This window comes from Sylvia atricapilla, chromosome 1, assembly GCF_009819655.1.
Source record: "Sylvia atricapilla isolate bSylAtr1 chromosome 1, bSylAtr1.pri, whole genome shotgun sequence".
NCBI classification, from domain to species: Eukaryota; Metazoa; Chordata; class Aves; order Passeriformes; family Sylviidae; genus Sylvia; species Sylvia atricapilla.
In genome coordinates, this window is record NC_089140.1 from 53589001 (window position 1) to 53604816 (window position 15816).

Sequence of the window (15816 nt, forward strand, 5' to 3'; positions counted from 1 at the left end):
TATAAAAAATCTTAATTGAAAAGGACTAGCAATATATAACATTTGTAAGACTTTGGTTGATTGTTCAATTACTTCTGTATGTTTCATTTACTCTACCTATAATTCCTTGCCTGTCTCTTAGCCCATGTGCCTGTAGTCATCTCATGGAAATTAGAGACCTTTCAATGCTTATTTTTATAAATTAGTCCTTTGCACTGTGAAATACAATGGTTGACAGTAATATACTGAGAGTGGAATATTTGCTGGGTAGGAGGTAAGCCCATCTGAGAAGACAGAGGTGTGTGAGAGAGAGAATAGAAGGAATGAAAAGAAAGAGGGTAAACACTACTTCTAAGAAAAAAGAAGCTGCTTTAAGAAAATCTGTACAAGATAATGCCTGAAAGGGAAGAATCTCAAAATTTATAGTTAGAGCTGTCATTTTTCATTACCAAATTCAAATGTAAGCAAGTTTGCAAACTTCAACTTTGCTGGGTAAGGAACAGAACGGAGAGGATACAGAATGTAAAGGCAACCTGAAGCTATGGCAGCGGCACAGGGAATGCCTTTTCACTGCAGAGCAAAGCCCTCTCAGGCATAAACTGACAAGGGGCTACCAACACTGGTTGTAGTGCTTTAGGCGTCTGTTAATTTCCAATGTCTTATTTTAATATTATGATTGTTCTCTGTGATTTAAATGAATGAAGTAATAAGTGCCTTCTAATAACAATGGGCCAAATGCAGAAGATCTTACTCAGCCTTCACTCAGACAGAATTATTATTGGCATCGATGAGGGATTTGCCTGAGTCAGAAGCAAGTATGATTTGGCCAGATGACATGTAACACTTTTCACATTCAAAGCATTTCTCAGGCATTGCTTGATTAACCCCAAACCTAAATATATATACCCAAGAACTTCCAGGCACAGACTAGGATGGAAGTAGGGATATTACACGGCACTACCATGGCATGTCACATATACGTAGCAACTCCTGCTTAGGCTTTCAGTGCCTGACTGCATATTGCAGCTGGGGAGTGTATCATGTATTATAGAGTCCTTCAAACAACAGTGCAATTTTGTGCCTGTCAGACCTCTTGCCAGTGTTGATAACCCCCCAGCATTTAGAAGTGAGCAGAAAAGATTTTTTTTCTTCTACTCCAGGCAGAATAATGCTCTGTTCAAAATATTCAGAGCCCCTGCCCTCATTCCTATCTCATTCACAAGCTATTTAACATCTCCTGTTATCCTTAACAATACCAGGCAGGACCAAGAACAAGGTGCTCATTAAAGATTTCACTGCTTTCATTCATTCATGTTTCCTCTGTTTACTTAAGCCAGTGATACTGTTGAAGGAATAAAACAAACAAAACAAAATAAAAACAAGAAAAGAAAAAAAAAAAAAAAGGGGGGGGAATGACAGCTGGCGGGGGGGGGGGGGAGGGTCAAACAGAAAGGAAAAAGAAAGGGGAAAAAAATAAATTTACAGGAATGAAAAGATATTTTAGAAAAGAGGGAGGGAAAGAACCACGAGTAGTGATATTTGAAGAGAGGTGTGTGTTAGGGGAGCAATGAGCATAAGGAAGCCAGCCTGCCTGTTCCTCCCCCTTCCTAATCATAGCCTTTACTCACAGACAAAACTCCCTCCCTCTCTCATTCACTCACTCACTTTAGGCCAATCCGTCCTCTCTCTCTCTCTCCCTCTCTCTGTGTCTCTCTCCTACTCTGAGACAGAGTCAGAACTCTTCTCCCTGACAGCCACAAACATCTACAGCACTTACTGCATTCAGAGAGGGAACCTGCAAACAAAACTTCACAGAAAACTTTTGGTTCTTTTTGCAGAGAATTTGCTGAAGAGAAGGAAAAACAAACAAACAAACAAACAAACAAAACCAGCCCCCAAAAAAACTGTTCGTGGAGGGGGAGGAAAAGCAGGGCCTTTTAAAAAGGGAATCACAACAACTTTTGCTGCCAGGATGCCTTTGCTTTGGAAGAGAGGATTTCTGTTGGTGCTTTGCTGGATTATAGTGAGGAGTTCCCCAACCCCAGGATCCGAGGGGCACAGTTCGGTCACTGACTGTCCATCATGTGCCCTCGCCACGCTCTCAAAGGATGTGCCCAGCTCACAGCCTGAGATGGTGGAAGCAGTAAAGAAGCACATATTGAATATGTTGCACTTGAGGGACAGACCTAATATCACCCAGCCAGTGCCCAAGGCAGCACTTTTAAATGCCATCAAAAAACTCCACGTGGGAAAGGTGGGAGAGGATGGTTATGTGGAAATAGAGGATGATGTTGGAAGAAGAGCTGAAATGAATGAAGTGGTGGAGCAAACCTCAGAAATCATCACTTTTGCAGAATCAGGTGAGTGCTTGAAAAACAAAACTGTAAAATATCCTTTGTACCCAAACTGAAAAATACCCTTTGTGCCAAAACTGCAATTAATTTGTTTTCTTCTCCTCAGCAATAATGTTTTCTGCAAGATTGTAGGACGAGGCTTGGGGGAAGGGAGAAGGAGGAATGGGATGGGGGGGTAGGACTCTGAAGGAATTTGATTTTTCTGACTTAGTCTTGGCTACAGATTACACTTGCTAAGCACAGTCAGTCACACAGGGAGGAAGCTCTCTAACCAATCTTGAACACAAAGTCAGGCTGCAGCAGGGTACTTCAAACTCTGCCTGTAAATCCAGAGTACTTGCAATAAAGGGCTAGATTGCAGAGTTGATGGTGAAAGAAAAAAGGCTGTAGCCTTTTTGGGACTTTATCTAGACAGAAAGTGAACTGCAAACTACTTCAGAAACAACCTTTTCATGTGAAAATTATAGTGGAAGTTATAAAATCAGGTGAAGCAGCTTCAAGTTTTAGAAGTGAAAGGGCTTTTTTGTGGCTTTTTTTCCTTCTCTGTCTTTTTTTTTCTTTTTTCTTTTTTTTCCTTTTTTTTTTTTTTTTTCTTAATTTAACACAGCATCTTCGGCATTAAAAAGTTACAGGGACTGTCAGATGACTTCAATAGAACTGGACAAGTTTCTGTAACTGATCCAATTTGTAATGCAGACTTCTGCATACTGGAAAAAAGATTCTGCTCCTAAAACACTCCTGCCAAAATAATGCAACTTTGGTAGGGTGTATTTTGAACTCTTTCACACTTCTTTTCCCCTTAACTCCTAGGCAGTAAGAGCTCAGAATGTATGTATTTAGTAAGTAAAGTCTTAAGGCTCACATAAACTGCCCATAGGAAAGAGCTCTAAAGTTGTACTTGGCTGTCTTGTTCCTACATGAATAGGACCAGAACCCATTTTAATTCAACGTATATGTATCTGCACATATATCTGTTAGTGTACGTGGGTATGCTAATGCATGCATCAATAGCAGTTACTTGCAATAAGTCTATCATCTAACTAACAGCAACTTTTTATGATGCTGTCTAGCCAAAGCATTTTTCCTATTGCCAAGACGGTTTTAAAAGAATGTCATTGTTTTGTTTGGTACAGCATATGGTAGGCAAAGTATGCAAAGGAACTCCAAGCATTTTTGTTTAAAAGTTTGCTGCAGCAGTATAAACAATTAAGACAACACTCAGAGTTTCCAGTCCTGAAAACCTGTTGACTCAGATGTTCTGATTGCAGGGAAGCCATGCACAAGAAGTGTGCATGCTTTTAAGTGCAGACATTCCTGCTGGCTGTCTGATTTCCAACTGTACAAGGAGCCCTTGCCTTTGGAGTCCTTGTCAATATACACATTATCAGTTCTTTCAGCATTAGAGCTCAGGCTTTTCAGTTTTCCCATCCCCTCCACTTCAGAAAGCAGGGAGAAGCTGTCAATTCCAGAGATCATTAGAAGGGGTAGCTCAACATCAGTTCAGAAATTAATTTATAAAAGCAAGGAACTCTCTAAGCTATATATGAGTCGGATTCCCCACCTGGTTTTCAGCAGCTTGCTCTGAGAGCAGGGGAACACATATGGCATGAACAGTGGTTTCTCTTCACTGTGGGAGTCGCAATCATTTGTAAACACATTATTGTCTCTCCTGAGCTCTGACACAAAGGAATTTGGAATTTGATATATGCCTACTCTGTACAATACCCTCCAATAGTGGCTCCCGAAGCCATTGGCTCTTGGGGTCACGTGAGCAGCAAAAATCATGCTGCCATTGCCCACACACTGGCCAATCATCCCGTCACTGATCCGCCACCAGCGACCAACACTGACACGTCACTCGGCTTGATTTACATACTGTTGTCCTACTGCTGCTAGACAAACTACTTGAAGAGGACTTATGCTATGGAGCTGCAGGACAGGGGCATCTCCTGTGTTCTCATACTTTCTCCTCTCTGCCACAGTTCTCCTCCTTTGTACTAAGACAATCCTGAAAGCCCAGGCAGGAGGGCTGCTCTGTCCATTTTTTCCATATCTGCCACCTTTCCATACTTCTTTGATTTGGAAAAAGGGAGGGACAATTAGCAACCTAAAAAGTGAGCTCTGGTTTGGGCTTTTAATGGAAATGATAAGTCCACTCTGTGAAGTAACTTCAGATTACTGAAGCATATTTCTCATCTACAGCCATTCATATCTGGTCACTTGCTAACACCAGAGGGTCTGCCATGTTTTACAGGTGCCAATGCACAACAACTTAAGTAAAATCTAATTGAGATCCTGTCCTTTTCTGCATTGGAAGTTTTACCTGTCAAATATTAAACCAGTATTTTTTTTCCTGTAAAGGAAAATGAGGCAAAAACCAAAGGCAAGTGGCATGTCATATAGGAAGTATGAGTTAAAAACACAGGAATAGAATATAGCTGCAGGGACAGTCTCCACTTTCCATTCTGTGGGGACTGGGAATAGCATGAAGGATTTGAAACACCAAGAGGTTCCGCTCACAGCCAGGTTAATGTGTTTCCTGCTTTTAACGTCAAACTCACTCTGGCTTGATAGAAGGCAATAAGAAATCCATGAAAATGAATGAAAACATATCATATTGTATCAGACAAATGTCTATAAAAGGCAAAATAAGACTTTAGACTTCTTGTTTATTCAGGTATGGCTTGACATAAACCAGCCTTTCCCCGTGTCTTTCAGATGCCACATTTACTATTCGTCTTTATAAAAAAAGTAGTATTTCCATCTTTCATCAGCCATATTCTCAAACATACAAAGAAATGGAGGGAATGAACAAACAGCACCCTGTGCATGTGGCTCTGTTTTGAGACTGCTATTTTTTAAAATAGACCAAAATTCAAACAAGTACAGACTTCGAGCAATTAAAGGGGAAATAAATGCAGTAAACTTGTCTAAAGCACAGGTGTAGTTATGTCCAGGAAATCAGCGAAATAGTTGGCAGGTAGTTTTCACAGCTAACAAATCCAGACAGATCTCTGCAAAACTAATGACTGTGAGTATTGGGAAAAAGTAACAAATGCACCCTACTGTCCTTTGGCACTCTTACAAGTAAAACATGAAAATCACTTTCTACTTGCATGTCAAACTAAGATTACTAACCTTGATTAGTTCTGCTGTAAGGGTAGCTGTGCCAGAGTTGTGTGTGTTACTTCAAAGTCTTAAAAATAGTTTTTTGAGGAGAGGGGTCATATAATTTTGTGACAAGTGAATCCAACAGGTTTGATAACAGAGATACTCAACACTTATAAATATCATTGTCTACTATCTTGTTCATTATTTTAAGTAGACAGCTTATTAGGCAGAATTTGGATTTTGCTAACTGAATTTGATCCTGGCAACGAAACTATCAATGAAATAGGTTGTTAACATCTGCCCCCAAGAAGGTGGTAGGAATTATTGGATGGAAATCTAAAGGTTTCTCACCAGGAGAAATTCCAGGGAGAGGAAAAAAAAAAAAAAAAAAAAAAAAGAAAAAAAAAAGGCGAGTCTGCCGGCTTTTTAGACCACTTCTACTGTTTTGTACCACTTCATACGGAATTCAAGGTGAACTGACTTGATCACGTGATGTCTACTTTCATGTGCAGAGCGATACATGTACGTACGTATTCATCTTTTCCCAGAAAGTATCTACTCTATACAACCAAGCTGGCAGCTCAGGAGGAAAAAAAAAAAAAAAACCAAAGGTTGTTTCGCTTATGTCTTTTGAATAATTTCAACAATTTCTTTTTGAAAAGAACTGTATTAAAGGGTACGAGTGTTCGTGCTGAATAAAGAACGGCCACGAGAGGGCACACTCCAAAGGCTTTTTGCTCCACACTAGGCAACCTTCCTGCAATCTCTAATTTTACCTAATTGGATTCTGAATCCCAGAGATCTTAATGCTTATCTGTAGCTGCTCTGAGTGGGGCTCATTTTTCTCTCCTAGTTTTTTTAAAATGCAGGGATTCACTGGAGTGAAAAGATGCAAGGAAAATAATGCAGGAAGGAAATTAGTAGAGGGCTGAAAGATAAACTGGTGGATGCTAGAAGTGTTGGAATTCTACAGAGATCAGAAATTATAAATACATATTTTTTACAAGATACTGAGAAATGTGACCATGAATCATCATCTGAGATGATTTGCTCACATCTTTTTTTTTTTTTTTTTAATGCAATCTCCAAGGCTTTTAGAAAACAAGCCTATTTCCCCTTGTTTTTTGCTTTTTTTTTTAATCCCTTGGCATACCAAATCAAAAATTTCAAGTTTAGCAAATGAAAGCAAGTTACTTCCAGAAGAGGAAAGATGTTCTGTATTGATCTGTTTCATTGTTTCAGAATATGAGAATTCAGGGAGAGTTGGTTGGTTTGAAGAACAACCTGCGAAAGCACAGATGAATCTGGGAAGTTTGGAGCCAGTTTAGGAAAACATATCAGAGAGACAGCAAGTACTACATGTGTCCATCTCTGTGTAGCGAGGCCCACAGTTTTGTGTGCTAGTAGGGAATATCTGAATATGTATTTGCCCATATGTGTGTATAAGCTCACGTATGTCCTTACATACAAGTATGCCAGAGCAAACATGCTCATATGTGTTCATGTGCCCATACCATTCCTGCAGACAACAAGGGGCATCCATGTGTTTTCCTCCGAGCAGGATATATCTGCCTTGCACACACATATGTGATTCATGCTGAGTTCTTATATCTATATCTATATAGAGAGATATGCCTATGAGAAGGCGATCTCATTTAATGCAACAGAGCTTTGCAACATTGATTTAGGATTGAAGCTTAGTTTACCAGAAGCAACTGGAAGTTCTGTTATTAATTTCAGTTGGCTTGGGATTTGGGCCTTAGTGCACAGAAATTAAATATATTAATGAAAACACACTGGCACCCTCTGATCCACATAATTTTAGAATTTACAGCAAATTATTACAAGTATGCACAAAAAGTTCCCCTCAAAAAACACCCCCCCAAAAAACCAACCAAACAAAAAAAGAAGCAAAACCCCAAACAAACCAAAACCAAACCAAAACCAAAACCAACCACCACCACCAACAAAAACAAACCAAACAAACAAAAACAAAAATAAAAACAAGCAAAAAAAACCCCCAAAAAACAAACCCAAAGAACAAACACCAGACAAAGACTTGGGATTGTTTTTACCTTGGAATATTTTACTTTGGAATATTTTACTTGTGCAAATGATCCTAAACTTTGCTTGAGCTGTTTTAGATGTAACTGAAGTAATCAAATAACGAAAAACCCAACTTCAACCAAACAAACACCTTTTTTGTTTCTAAATATTTAAAGCCATGTGGGGGAAGGGCTTTCAATTTGGAAAGAACTCAAAGCTGTGGATGTAAAGTGCTTCCCTCCTAACAAAATAGCAGAGGAGAGTCAAGGTTCACCAGAACTGAATTATTTCAGATTCTGAATGACCTTGTCAATGCCTCTTCTAGTTAACTTTTCAAGAAAAGGTATTTAAATAAAGCCCCTGCTGCTTTTTTCCCCTCCATGAACACTTGGGGAATAGATCTTTTTCCTTTTTTTTTTTTTTTTTTTCTCCAGTTTATTTTTCTCTTACAACAAAATCTCCCTTTTCTGGCAGCTAATGGTAGGTGAACATAAAGATAATGTATTAATTATGCCATAAATTCTTGTCCCACTGTAAGAGGCAACAGTGAGAGAGTAGGAATGAAAGTATGCAACCTGGATGACCGGTTACATGGATGCCAGATAATGAATAATCAGAATAAATTGTTTGCAAGCCATCCATAGGCTGAAATGCATTCACAGAAATGGCCACTGTCTAAGTGTGGCAATAGGACATTTGTAATCATCAATCTGCCTAGGGGATAATTACCACATGAAAACACTAAATTCTCTGAATAAATTCTATGCTGCAAAAGAATTCATCTAACTCCAGTGGTCACTCATTAGTAAACATTTTGAGCAATTATCTCTCAATAACCATGCTCTTCTCTTTACTCTCTTTAGAGGAACCTTTCTAGTAACCTATTTTTTTTTCTGTCTCCTGGGGAACGGAAATGAGAAGTGAAGGGAAGGATGCTTTTGAATGTAATTACAGATTGGCACGCAGTACAAATTCTCCCAAATCTAAACACAGGCAGTAGTAAAGTTAGCAACTAAAAAAGGGAAAAAAACCCTTGCTTTGTATGGAAAAACAGTTCACTTACAGTATAATGTAAAAATGTTTCAAAATTCAGCACCAGTGAAGCACAGAAATTTAAAGTGACAGCACCTTCTTACACACTGAACATTTTTCAAAGGATAATAAATCCTGTGTATTAAGAGAAATTAAGAATAAGCCACATTATAATGTCACAAAGGATAATCACTTTCATTATGAAAGAAAAAGCCTTATTATTTAACACCGTATTTAACAGTTTAAAAAATTTAAATATCTTTGCATTTTACTCAAAAGAAGGTACTCTCAGTTGTATGGCTTCGACCCCACCTGGTAAATATATATAGCTTGAGCTAACAGGGCTTGACCTTGAATCCTGCTGCAAATTACAAATAAAGGAACTTCAACTGTATAATTAAAACCAACCATACTGAAGGAAGGGTCGTTAGCCTCAGAGGAAGAGCACACTGGACCTGCAGATTCCTGCTGGAGCACAGCATGAGCTACCTCATGCAGGGCTGCCCCTCCAGTTCCCCTGTGTCTGGACCCTCAAGGGTTCTGCCAATCTCTCCACGGGCTCCTGTGCCATGTCCATCACTCAAGTGCTGCTTGGGAGCAGGTGCTGACTGCGGAGTCCTGTGTGAGCCCTGGCCAGCCCTTCCAGAGGTGGAGAGGAGCGTACCTGTGCAGGCTCCCCTCTGCTTGCATGTCCAGGTTTCTCTCCTAAAAAGGTGCATGAGCACTAGTGAAGAGAAAAACAGATATGAGAAAACTCCCATGCTATATATACTGCTACACTTTCTTTCCATTCAGTAACTCCTTCCATTAAACTTTTTACCATATATGCACTACTTCTTAGAGCTTGTGCTTTTAACCACTTCTCACATCATTTGCTAGTGTCACTTGCCCTGCTAGACTGCTCCTTTGGCATCACAGCCCTCCTTCTGGAAGAAACTCTGTTCAGCAGTAAAGGTGAAATTTTTTTCAGAGAGGTAGCCTCTCCAAAGTTTTGAGAAAGAGAAAGGCGGAAAAGCAATCAAAAGGAGCCCAAAGCAATCCCTTGTCTTCTTTTTCAGCTGCCTTCTGCTATGATAACAATCCAGGCTGTTGACATTGTTGTTTATATGAGCATGGAATTGATGAAGGCATTATCACTGTTAGGTTGTGGGTCTTTCCTCAGCAGTCAGGCAGGAGGAGCAGGATGATTACAAATGGAAAAAGACCCTTGCAAATCTACTTTGGCAAATGTAAAGGCAGGACAAAAGGGTAAACAAAACGTAATTATGGAAGTGATACCACCCCTAAATTTCAGAAATCTCCCTTTTATCTTCAGTTTGATGAACAGTATGTATTTCCAAAGCTTTGATTCTGACCATTAATTCAGATCTAAAAGGAAAGGCTGCTAAATCCCTAAGAAATATCTGGAGAAAATTAAATATAGATTTGTGTGTGTGTGTATGTCTCAGAACACTTGAAGAATTTATTTTATTGTAGCACTGAATCTTTTTGAAACAAACACCAAGGTGTTATAAAGTGAATGTGTAACCATAATAAGCCAGATCCTAGGGTCTCAATTTCGTTTTAGCACAGGCCAAACTCTGATTTTAAAATGAGCTTGTCTGAGAACAGTGACCTCTTAAAAACTGAGGGATTCATACCATTTGTTCTGTGTGATCGTAACAAACTAGTTGTGAATGTGGAGAGAATTCAGAAAAGCTCCATTTTTTCCTAATGTGAAAGCATGCTTTTTTCCCTCAAACTTGCACCATTCCCAGTCTCCTTCTAAAAAGACCTATGAAAGGGAAAGTGTTTTTAATTGCTATAAAATCTTTTATTAGCTATGCAGGTTTCAGGATTTTGTTTCATTCAGAAATATTCGGCTCAGATAAGCTTCCTGCATCCTTTTTTTTTAGACTCTTAATCCACCATTTGATTCTGAAAATGTAGCTAACTGCATCCAGAGAGGCTTTTTTTTGTAGCTAACAACCTACAAGGTTATCCCTATATAAGGACATATCTTAGGCTACCTTGTTCAAGCTCACTTCCCTGAAGTAAAGAAAAAGCAAGTACTCATGTACTTTCACCATACTGTTCAAATATAATGAGGAAGAATTCTACTTTCACACATAGAGGAGCATTTGAAAACCTGTTTAAGAGGGTTCTTGAGGTCCTGTTTCTTTCATGTAATACTTGTGAAAAAGACTGCTTGCATCACTATGCTTCTGGCCAGTGCAAAAGGTAATACGAATATTTGCTGCTGGAGATACGTCACTTTGTAACTATTTTCAGCTCCCACGAGCATGGAAATAGCAGAATGTGAAATAACATGCACTAGCACTTAACAGCATTAGGTTATTCTGTAATGCAGGGCTGCCTCCCTTTTCAGATTAGATGGGTCATACAATTTCTTCCTCTGTTGAGGTCTGCACACCCTACCTGCTTTCTCCAGAGCAGATGATCAGATCAGGCTTTTTGTCCATGTCCAGCACAATTGATCTTCTCATGCACAGGACCCCTGCTAGTGCCAGAACTTCTGTCTGTGCCCAGCTTGGTTTCTCAATAATACAAAATAAGTATGGAAATTCCCAGCAATTTTTGCTTATTCTGCACACAAGTCTGTGAGCTCTGAGGAAAGAGAGCAGCTGGAAAGAGGCTGCTGGTGCCAGAAGACTTTCTGCAGCTTTATCTAAACACTTTTTTTTTCCACCAAGGTTTGCTTGGGTAGAGGCAGCAAGCAGAATGGGTTGGATGGAGAGTCTTGGTTGGCAGCAACCGACCCTTGGCACATCACCTACCTTCAGGTTCCCTTGAAGTCCAGGTCTTCCTCAGAAAGGGTTTATCAGGACTGGAAAAGGATAACCTAAAGTTAGAAGCTTGCTGTAGAAAATAGAGTCAGGGGAAATAAAGCCAGAGGCCTGCTGGTTCTCACAGACCTTAGAAGTATCCATTCTCATAGAGAACACTCCATAACATCCCTGTGTACAAGGCAAGCAGCCTTTTGGACCAGACTTCCTTTGGACTGGAGAGATGTCATCGTACAACTCCTCATGCTCTGAAATTGAGTCAGGAGCAAGATTGGTCGCTATCACCTGACCTCTGCTCCATCACAGCTAGCAGCTTTGACATTGTTTGATTATCAGAATGGAAAAACCAGCATTAGCCATTCAGTCAGCATTGAATGAGTCAATTAAAAACAATAGAAAAAGAGTAATTTCATCATGCCTCACAGTACTGGTCAGCTTGCTCTATCTTTTATAAGCTACTTCCTTTTCTAAAGCACAGTCCTGCTGGTTCGTGTAACTCCCTAAGAAATTAATGTAACTCACTCTGGAGACTGGCATCAGCAGAAGCAGCTAACACAAACTATGTGTTTCCATATCTCAGTGACAGTTAAAGTCTACAATTTCACGCTTTCACTTAGAGGGAAAACAAAATCTGCCCTTTGTACACTATAATTCAGAAGTGTCTCTCTCTTTGACCTGGGAATGCCATAAGGGAAAGCTGAATGTGTCAGTGCCAGTACTTTACTGAGAAGAAAAGCAACAGGTAGCTCAAGGGGCAGCACAGCCTGCCTACAAACTTCAGAAATCAGCAACTCTTGTATTTTCAGCTGAATACAAGGTACATGTCCTTTGTGATTTTGCTGCACTCCTGTCTCGCCTGAGAATGTGTTAACAGGGGAATGGCCAGGGAACCCATACTTTTGAATTCAGTTGCAATGGGAAGAAAGGAGAAGAGCATTGCTACAATGAGGGCAATTTTTCCTGTATGTGCCAAACTACTCCTGTTTTGATCACCGCTTGCTGGTTTTAGGGTGCAAAGTTCTGATTCACTGACAAGAAGAATTGCTGCAGAGAAAATTTGGTAAACAACTATGGGTAGCTCAAGAATAATATTAATGACAAATAGATAATTATGAATATTGTTTCTTTCTCGCTAAGGCCAGCTATCTGTACATTGCAAATCTGTGACTTCAGTCCATCCCGGCCTCCATGTTGAGAAGGAACAAAAGACATCAACAGGGCTTTTTTCTTTGTCAAGAAAATAGAAAAGTACCTCTCTTGAAAAAATAATATCACCACCATCCCCCAGCTAATTCATTCTCTCTTAACTTCTTCATGCTCTAGTGATCAAATCATTAAACAGCCCTCATTATTCATTCCAACTTCTGCCAGGGATATGAGCTCTGTATCCGAGAAACACCTCCTCATCATCACAATCATCATAATGACATCTCAGCAAGTTGATACAATTATGCCAGAGAACCATCCCCATAATTATACCATTCTTTAGCTTATTTCTCAGTGTATTCACCATTACTATAATCACAGTAAGTACAGTGTGTTAAATTAGGAACAGGATCTACAGCTAACATCTAACAGAATGAAAAATCTGCCTGCTACAATTCTGCAATTCTTTACAATATAACTCTGCTAACTTCTTAAAGCTGAGGGTCATGCTATAGCATGTGTTTGTTTTTGAAACAATAGATATTTATAACTCATTTTAAGACGCAAATGAAGGATGTATTTTACAAAGAGAGAAAGGGTAAACCTCTTTCCCACACAGTTTTCAAACTATTGCTAAAGAATTGGCAGCCCTGGACCTCATTCCCTAACCAGATATTAGGTGTAGATTTTTATGCATATGGTACATATAGACTGGCATCAAAGCATTTTTGCCTTTCAGCTAACAGTGATCACAAAGACAGCTTAAGCAAATGAACCCTTAGCAGCCACTGATGCTTATTTGCCATGAGATGCTTTACATTAATGACTACATTGTTACTATGAAAAATGCTCAGGTTAAAACATGCTGGAAAACAGGCATATATATACTTGTCTAAAAAGAGAATTTTCACAGAATACAAACTGAGGAGGAGGTGAAGGAAGGTTAGAAGAGAAGATTTATAAAAATGTAAAGAACCAAACAGAATACCTAGGGCACTTCATGCCTCTGGAAAAAGTAACAGAAGTCTCTTTAACAAAATGCAAGCAAACATACTAACAAGTTCTTCCTGTCTATTTCCATTTACCAAATCAGGCACAGCCAAGAAAATGTTGCACTTTGAGATTTCCAAGGAAGGCAGTGAATTATCGGTGGTGGAGCATGCTGAAGTGTGGCTCTTCCTGAAGGTCTCCAAAGCCAACCGGAGCAGGACAAAAGTCACCATCCGCCTGTTTCAACAGCTGCGGCAGCCTAAAGGCAATTCTGAAGGAGCAGAAGATACAGAGGATGGGGGGCTGAAAAATGAAAAGAGTGAGACTTTGATTTCAGAAAAGGCAGTGGACACCCGTAAGAGCACTTGGCACATCTTCCCTGTCTCCAGCAGTGTCCAGAGACTCCTGGACCAAGGTAAGAGCTCTTTGGATGTGCGGATTGCCTGTGACCTGTGTCAAGAGACTGGAGCCAACTTGGTGCTACTGGGCAAGAAGAAGAAAAAGGAAGATGATGGGGAAGGGAAAGAAAAGGAAGTTGGAGAATTCACAGAAGAGGAGAAAGAGCAGTCACATCGGCCCTTCTTGATGATGCTTGCCCGGCACTCAGAGGATCGCCAGCACAGGCGGCGGAGACGAGGCCTGGAGTGTGATGGCAAAGTCAACATCTGCTGCAAGAAGCAGTTCTTTGTCAGCTTCAAGGACATAGGATGGAGTGACTGGATCATTGCTCCTACAGGTTATCATGCCAACTACTGCGAAGGAGAGTGTCCCAGCCATATAGCAGGCACATCTGGTTCATCATTATCTTTCCACTCCACTGTCATCAACCACTACCGCATGCGGGGCCATAGCCCCTTTGCCAACCTCAAATCATGTTGTGTGCCCACCAAACTCCGGCCTATGTCCATGCTCTACTACGATGATGGACAGAACATCATTAAGAAAGACATACAGAATATGATTGTGGAGGAGTGTGGCTGTTCGTAGATGCTGGTGTGCACAAGACCCTTCTTGTTAAGAAGAAAATGTATCAAAAGCCCAAGAAGAGGAAAGACCAGACATGGTATAATCTTTTTTGAGTGAAAAAATCATCAGAAACATAAGCAAAAACAGAAGAGAGCAAGAAAAGGGAGAGAGAGAAAAAGAAAACAACAACAAAAAAAGACTTATGGAGGATCAGAAAAGACTTCAGCTATAAAAAAGGAAGAAAACCTCAGTGAGGCTGGGCTTGAATAAGATAGGTCTGAATGGTGGTATGGGTTAGGGATTTTCCTTCCTTTCAGTATGTTCCTTATCTTGTTACATAGTATACTAAACTTTAGTTACTACTAGGGGAAGGAAGTTCTGTTCTCTCCCTTAGTTACCCATCAGGTCAAGCCATGGTAGCAGCTCATCTAACCTGCGGAAATTTGGACTAAGTCCAAAAGGTCAATTAAAAGCCATGTGTATGATCACTACTGTCACTGGCGTTTTCCCCCCACATTTACAGAGCAACTGAGTAGGTGCGCAGTGTTTGTGTTAGTATATATATGGCTATGTATTTATATACATGTCTCTATACATACAGACACGATACACATGCGTATACTTAACATTGATCAAGGGTCAATAGTGTGCAGGTGTGTACACCTTCATCTTCTGCACTACATTTACAAAAAAAAAAAAAAGGAAGAAAAAAAGAAAAAAGAAAAATGAAGGAAAAAAGAGAACAAAAACTTAATGAAAGAATAAAAGTTACATTCTGTAAAGGTGCTTACAATGTTAGAACTATGCAACCTAGATGGTTTGAAACTGTTTACCTGCGAGAGAAAGACAAAAACAACAGAGACTTTTTTTTTAAATGGAAATAACTTGTTTTAAAAAAAAATCTTCAGTGAGAGATACTTGAAAGGAATATGTTTGTCCAGTTACTGGAGTCAAACATTTCTATATTTTGTAAAAAAATTTTTAATCGTTTACTATTTGCACTACAATGGTGTCTGACCTGTCTAATCCTTATTTAACAAATATTTGCAAGGGAGGGTGGTTGGGTGTGGGTGGGGTTGAGAGCTGCACTTATTGTGAGCTATACAAGAACTGCTACAGCACACAAAATAGCTATTTTTATTATTATAATAATTATTATTTTGTACCTTAAAATGAATAGACACATACACCAAAGACATTTGTGCAAGCCTCTATAAGGTCTGTTTGTGGTTGGTACCATTCACCTGTAATGAGTTAGGGTTTGAATTAAGAGTCAGTGGGTTGATTACATTCAGGCTAAAGTATCTGTTAACCAGTTAAATTCTAATAGCGCCCTCAACAGAAAATTGCCATTTGGAGTAAGCCCAGAAAATCTCTGGGATTTGGATCCAAGGTGCTTGGATCTG

At 39.7% G+C, this 15816-nt stretch overlaps 1 protein-coding gene across 1 annotated transcript; it reads left to right on the plus strand.

Moving 5' to 3' along the window:
• Positions 1–1439: 1439 nt before the first annotated feature.
• On the plus strand, positions 1440–14596 carry INHBA (inhibin subunit beta A). The gene is made up of 2 exons (XM_066322862.1): positions 1440–2339; positions 13548–14596. The coding sequence occupies exons 1-2, from the start codon at positions 1547–1549 to the stop codon at positions 14429–14431; spliced, it is 1677 nt and encodes a 558-aa protein (XP_066178959.1). The 5' UTR covers positions 1440–1546; the 3' UTR covers positions 14432–14596.
• The last annotated feature ends 1220 nt before the right edge of the window (positions 14597–15816 follow it).

Bases quoted from the DNA above. Each gene is read 5' to 3' on its own strand.
- INHBA (XM_066322862.1), top strand. From the start codon at position 1,547: ATGAGCATAAGGAAGCCAGCCTGCCTGTTCCTCCCCCTTCCTAATCAT. The intron at 2,340-13,547 runs GTGAGTGCTTGA...TTACCAAATCAG, and splicing joins CATCACTTTTGCAGAATCAG to GCACAGCCAAGAAAATGTTG.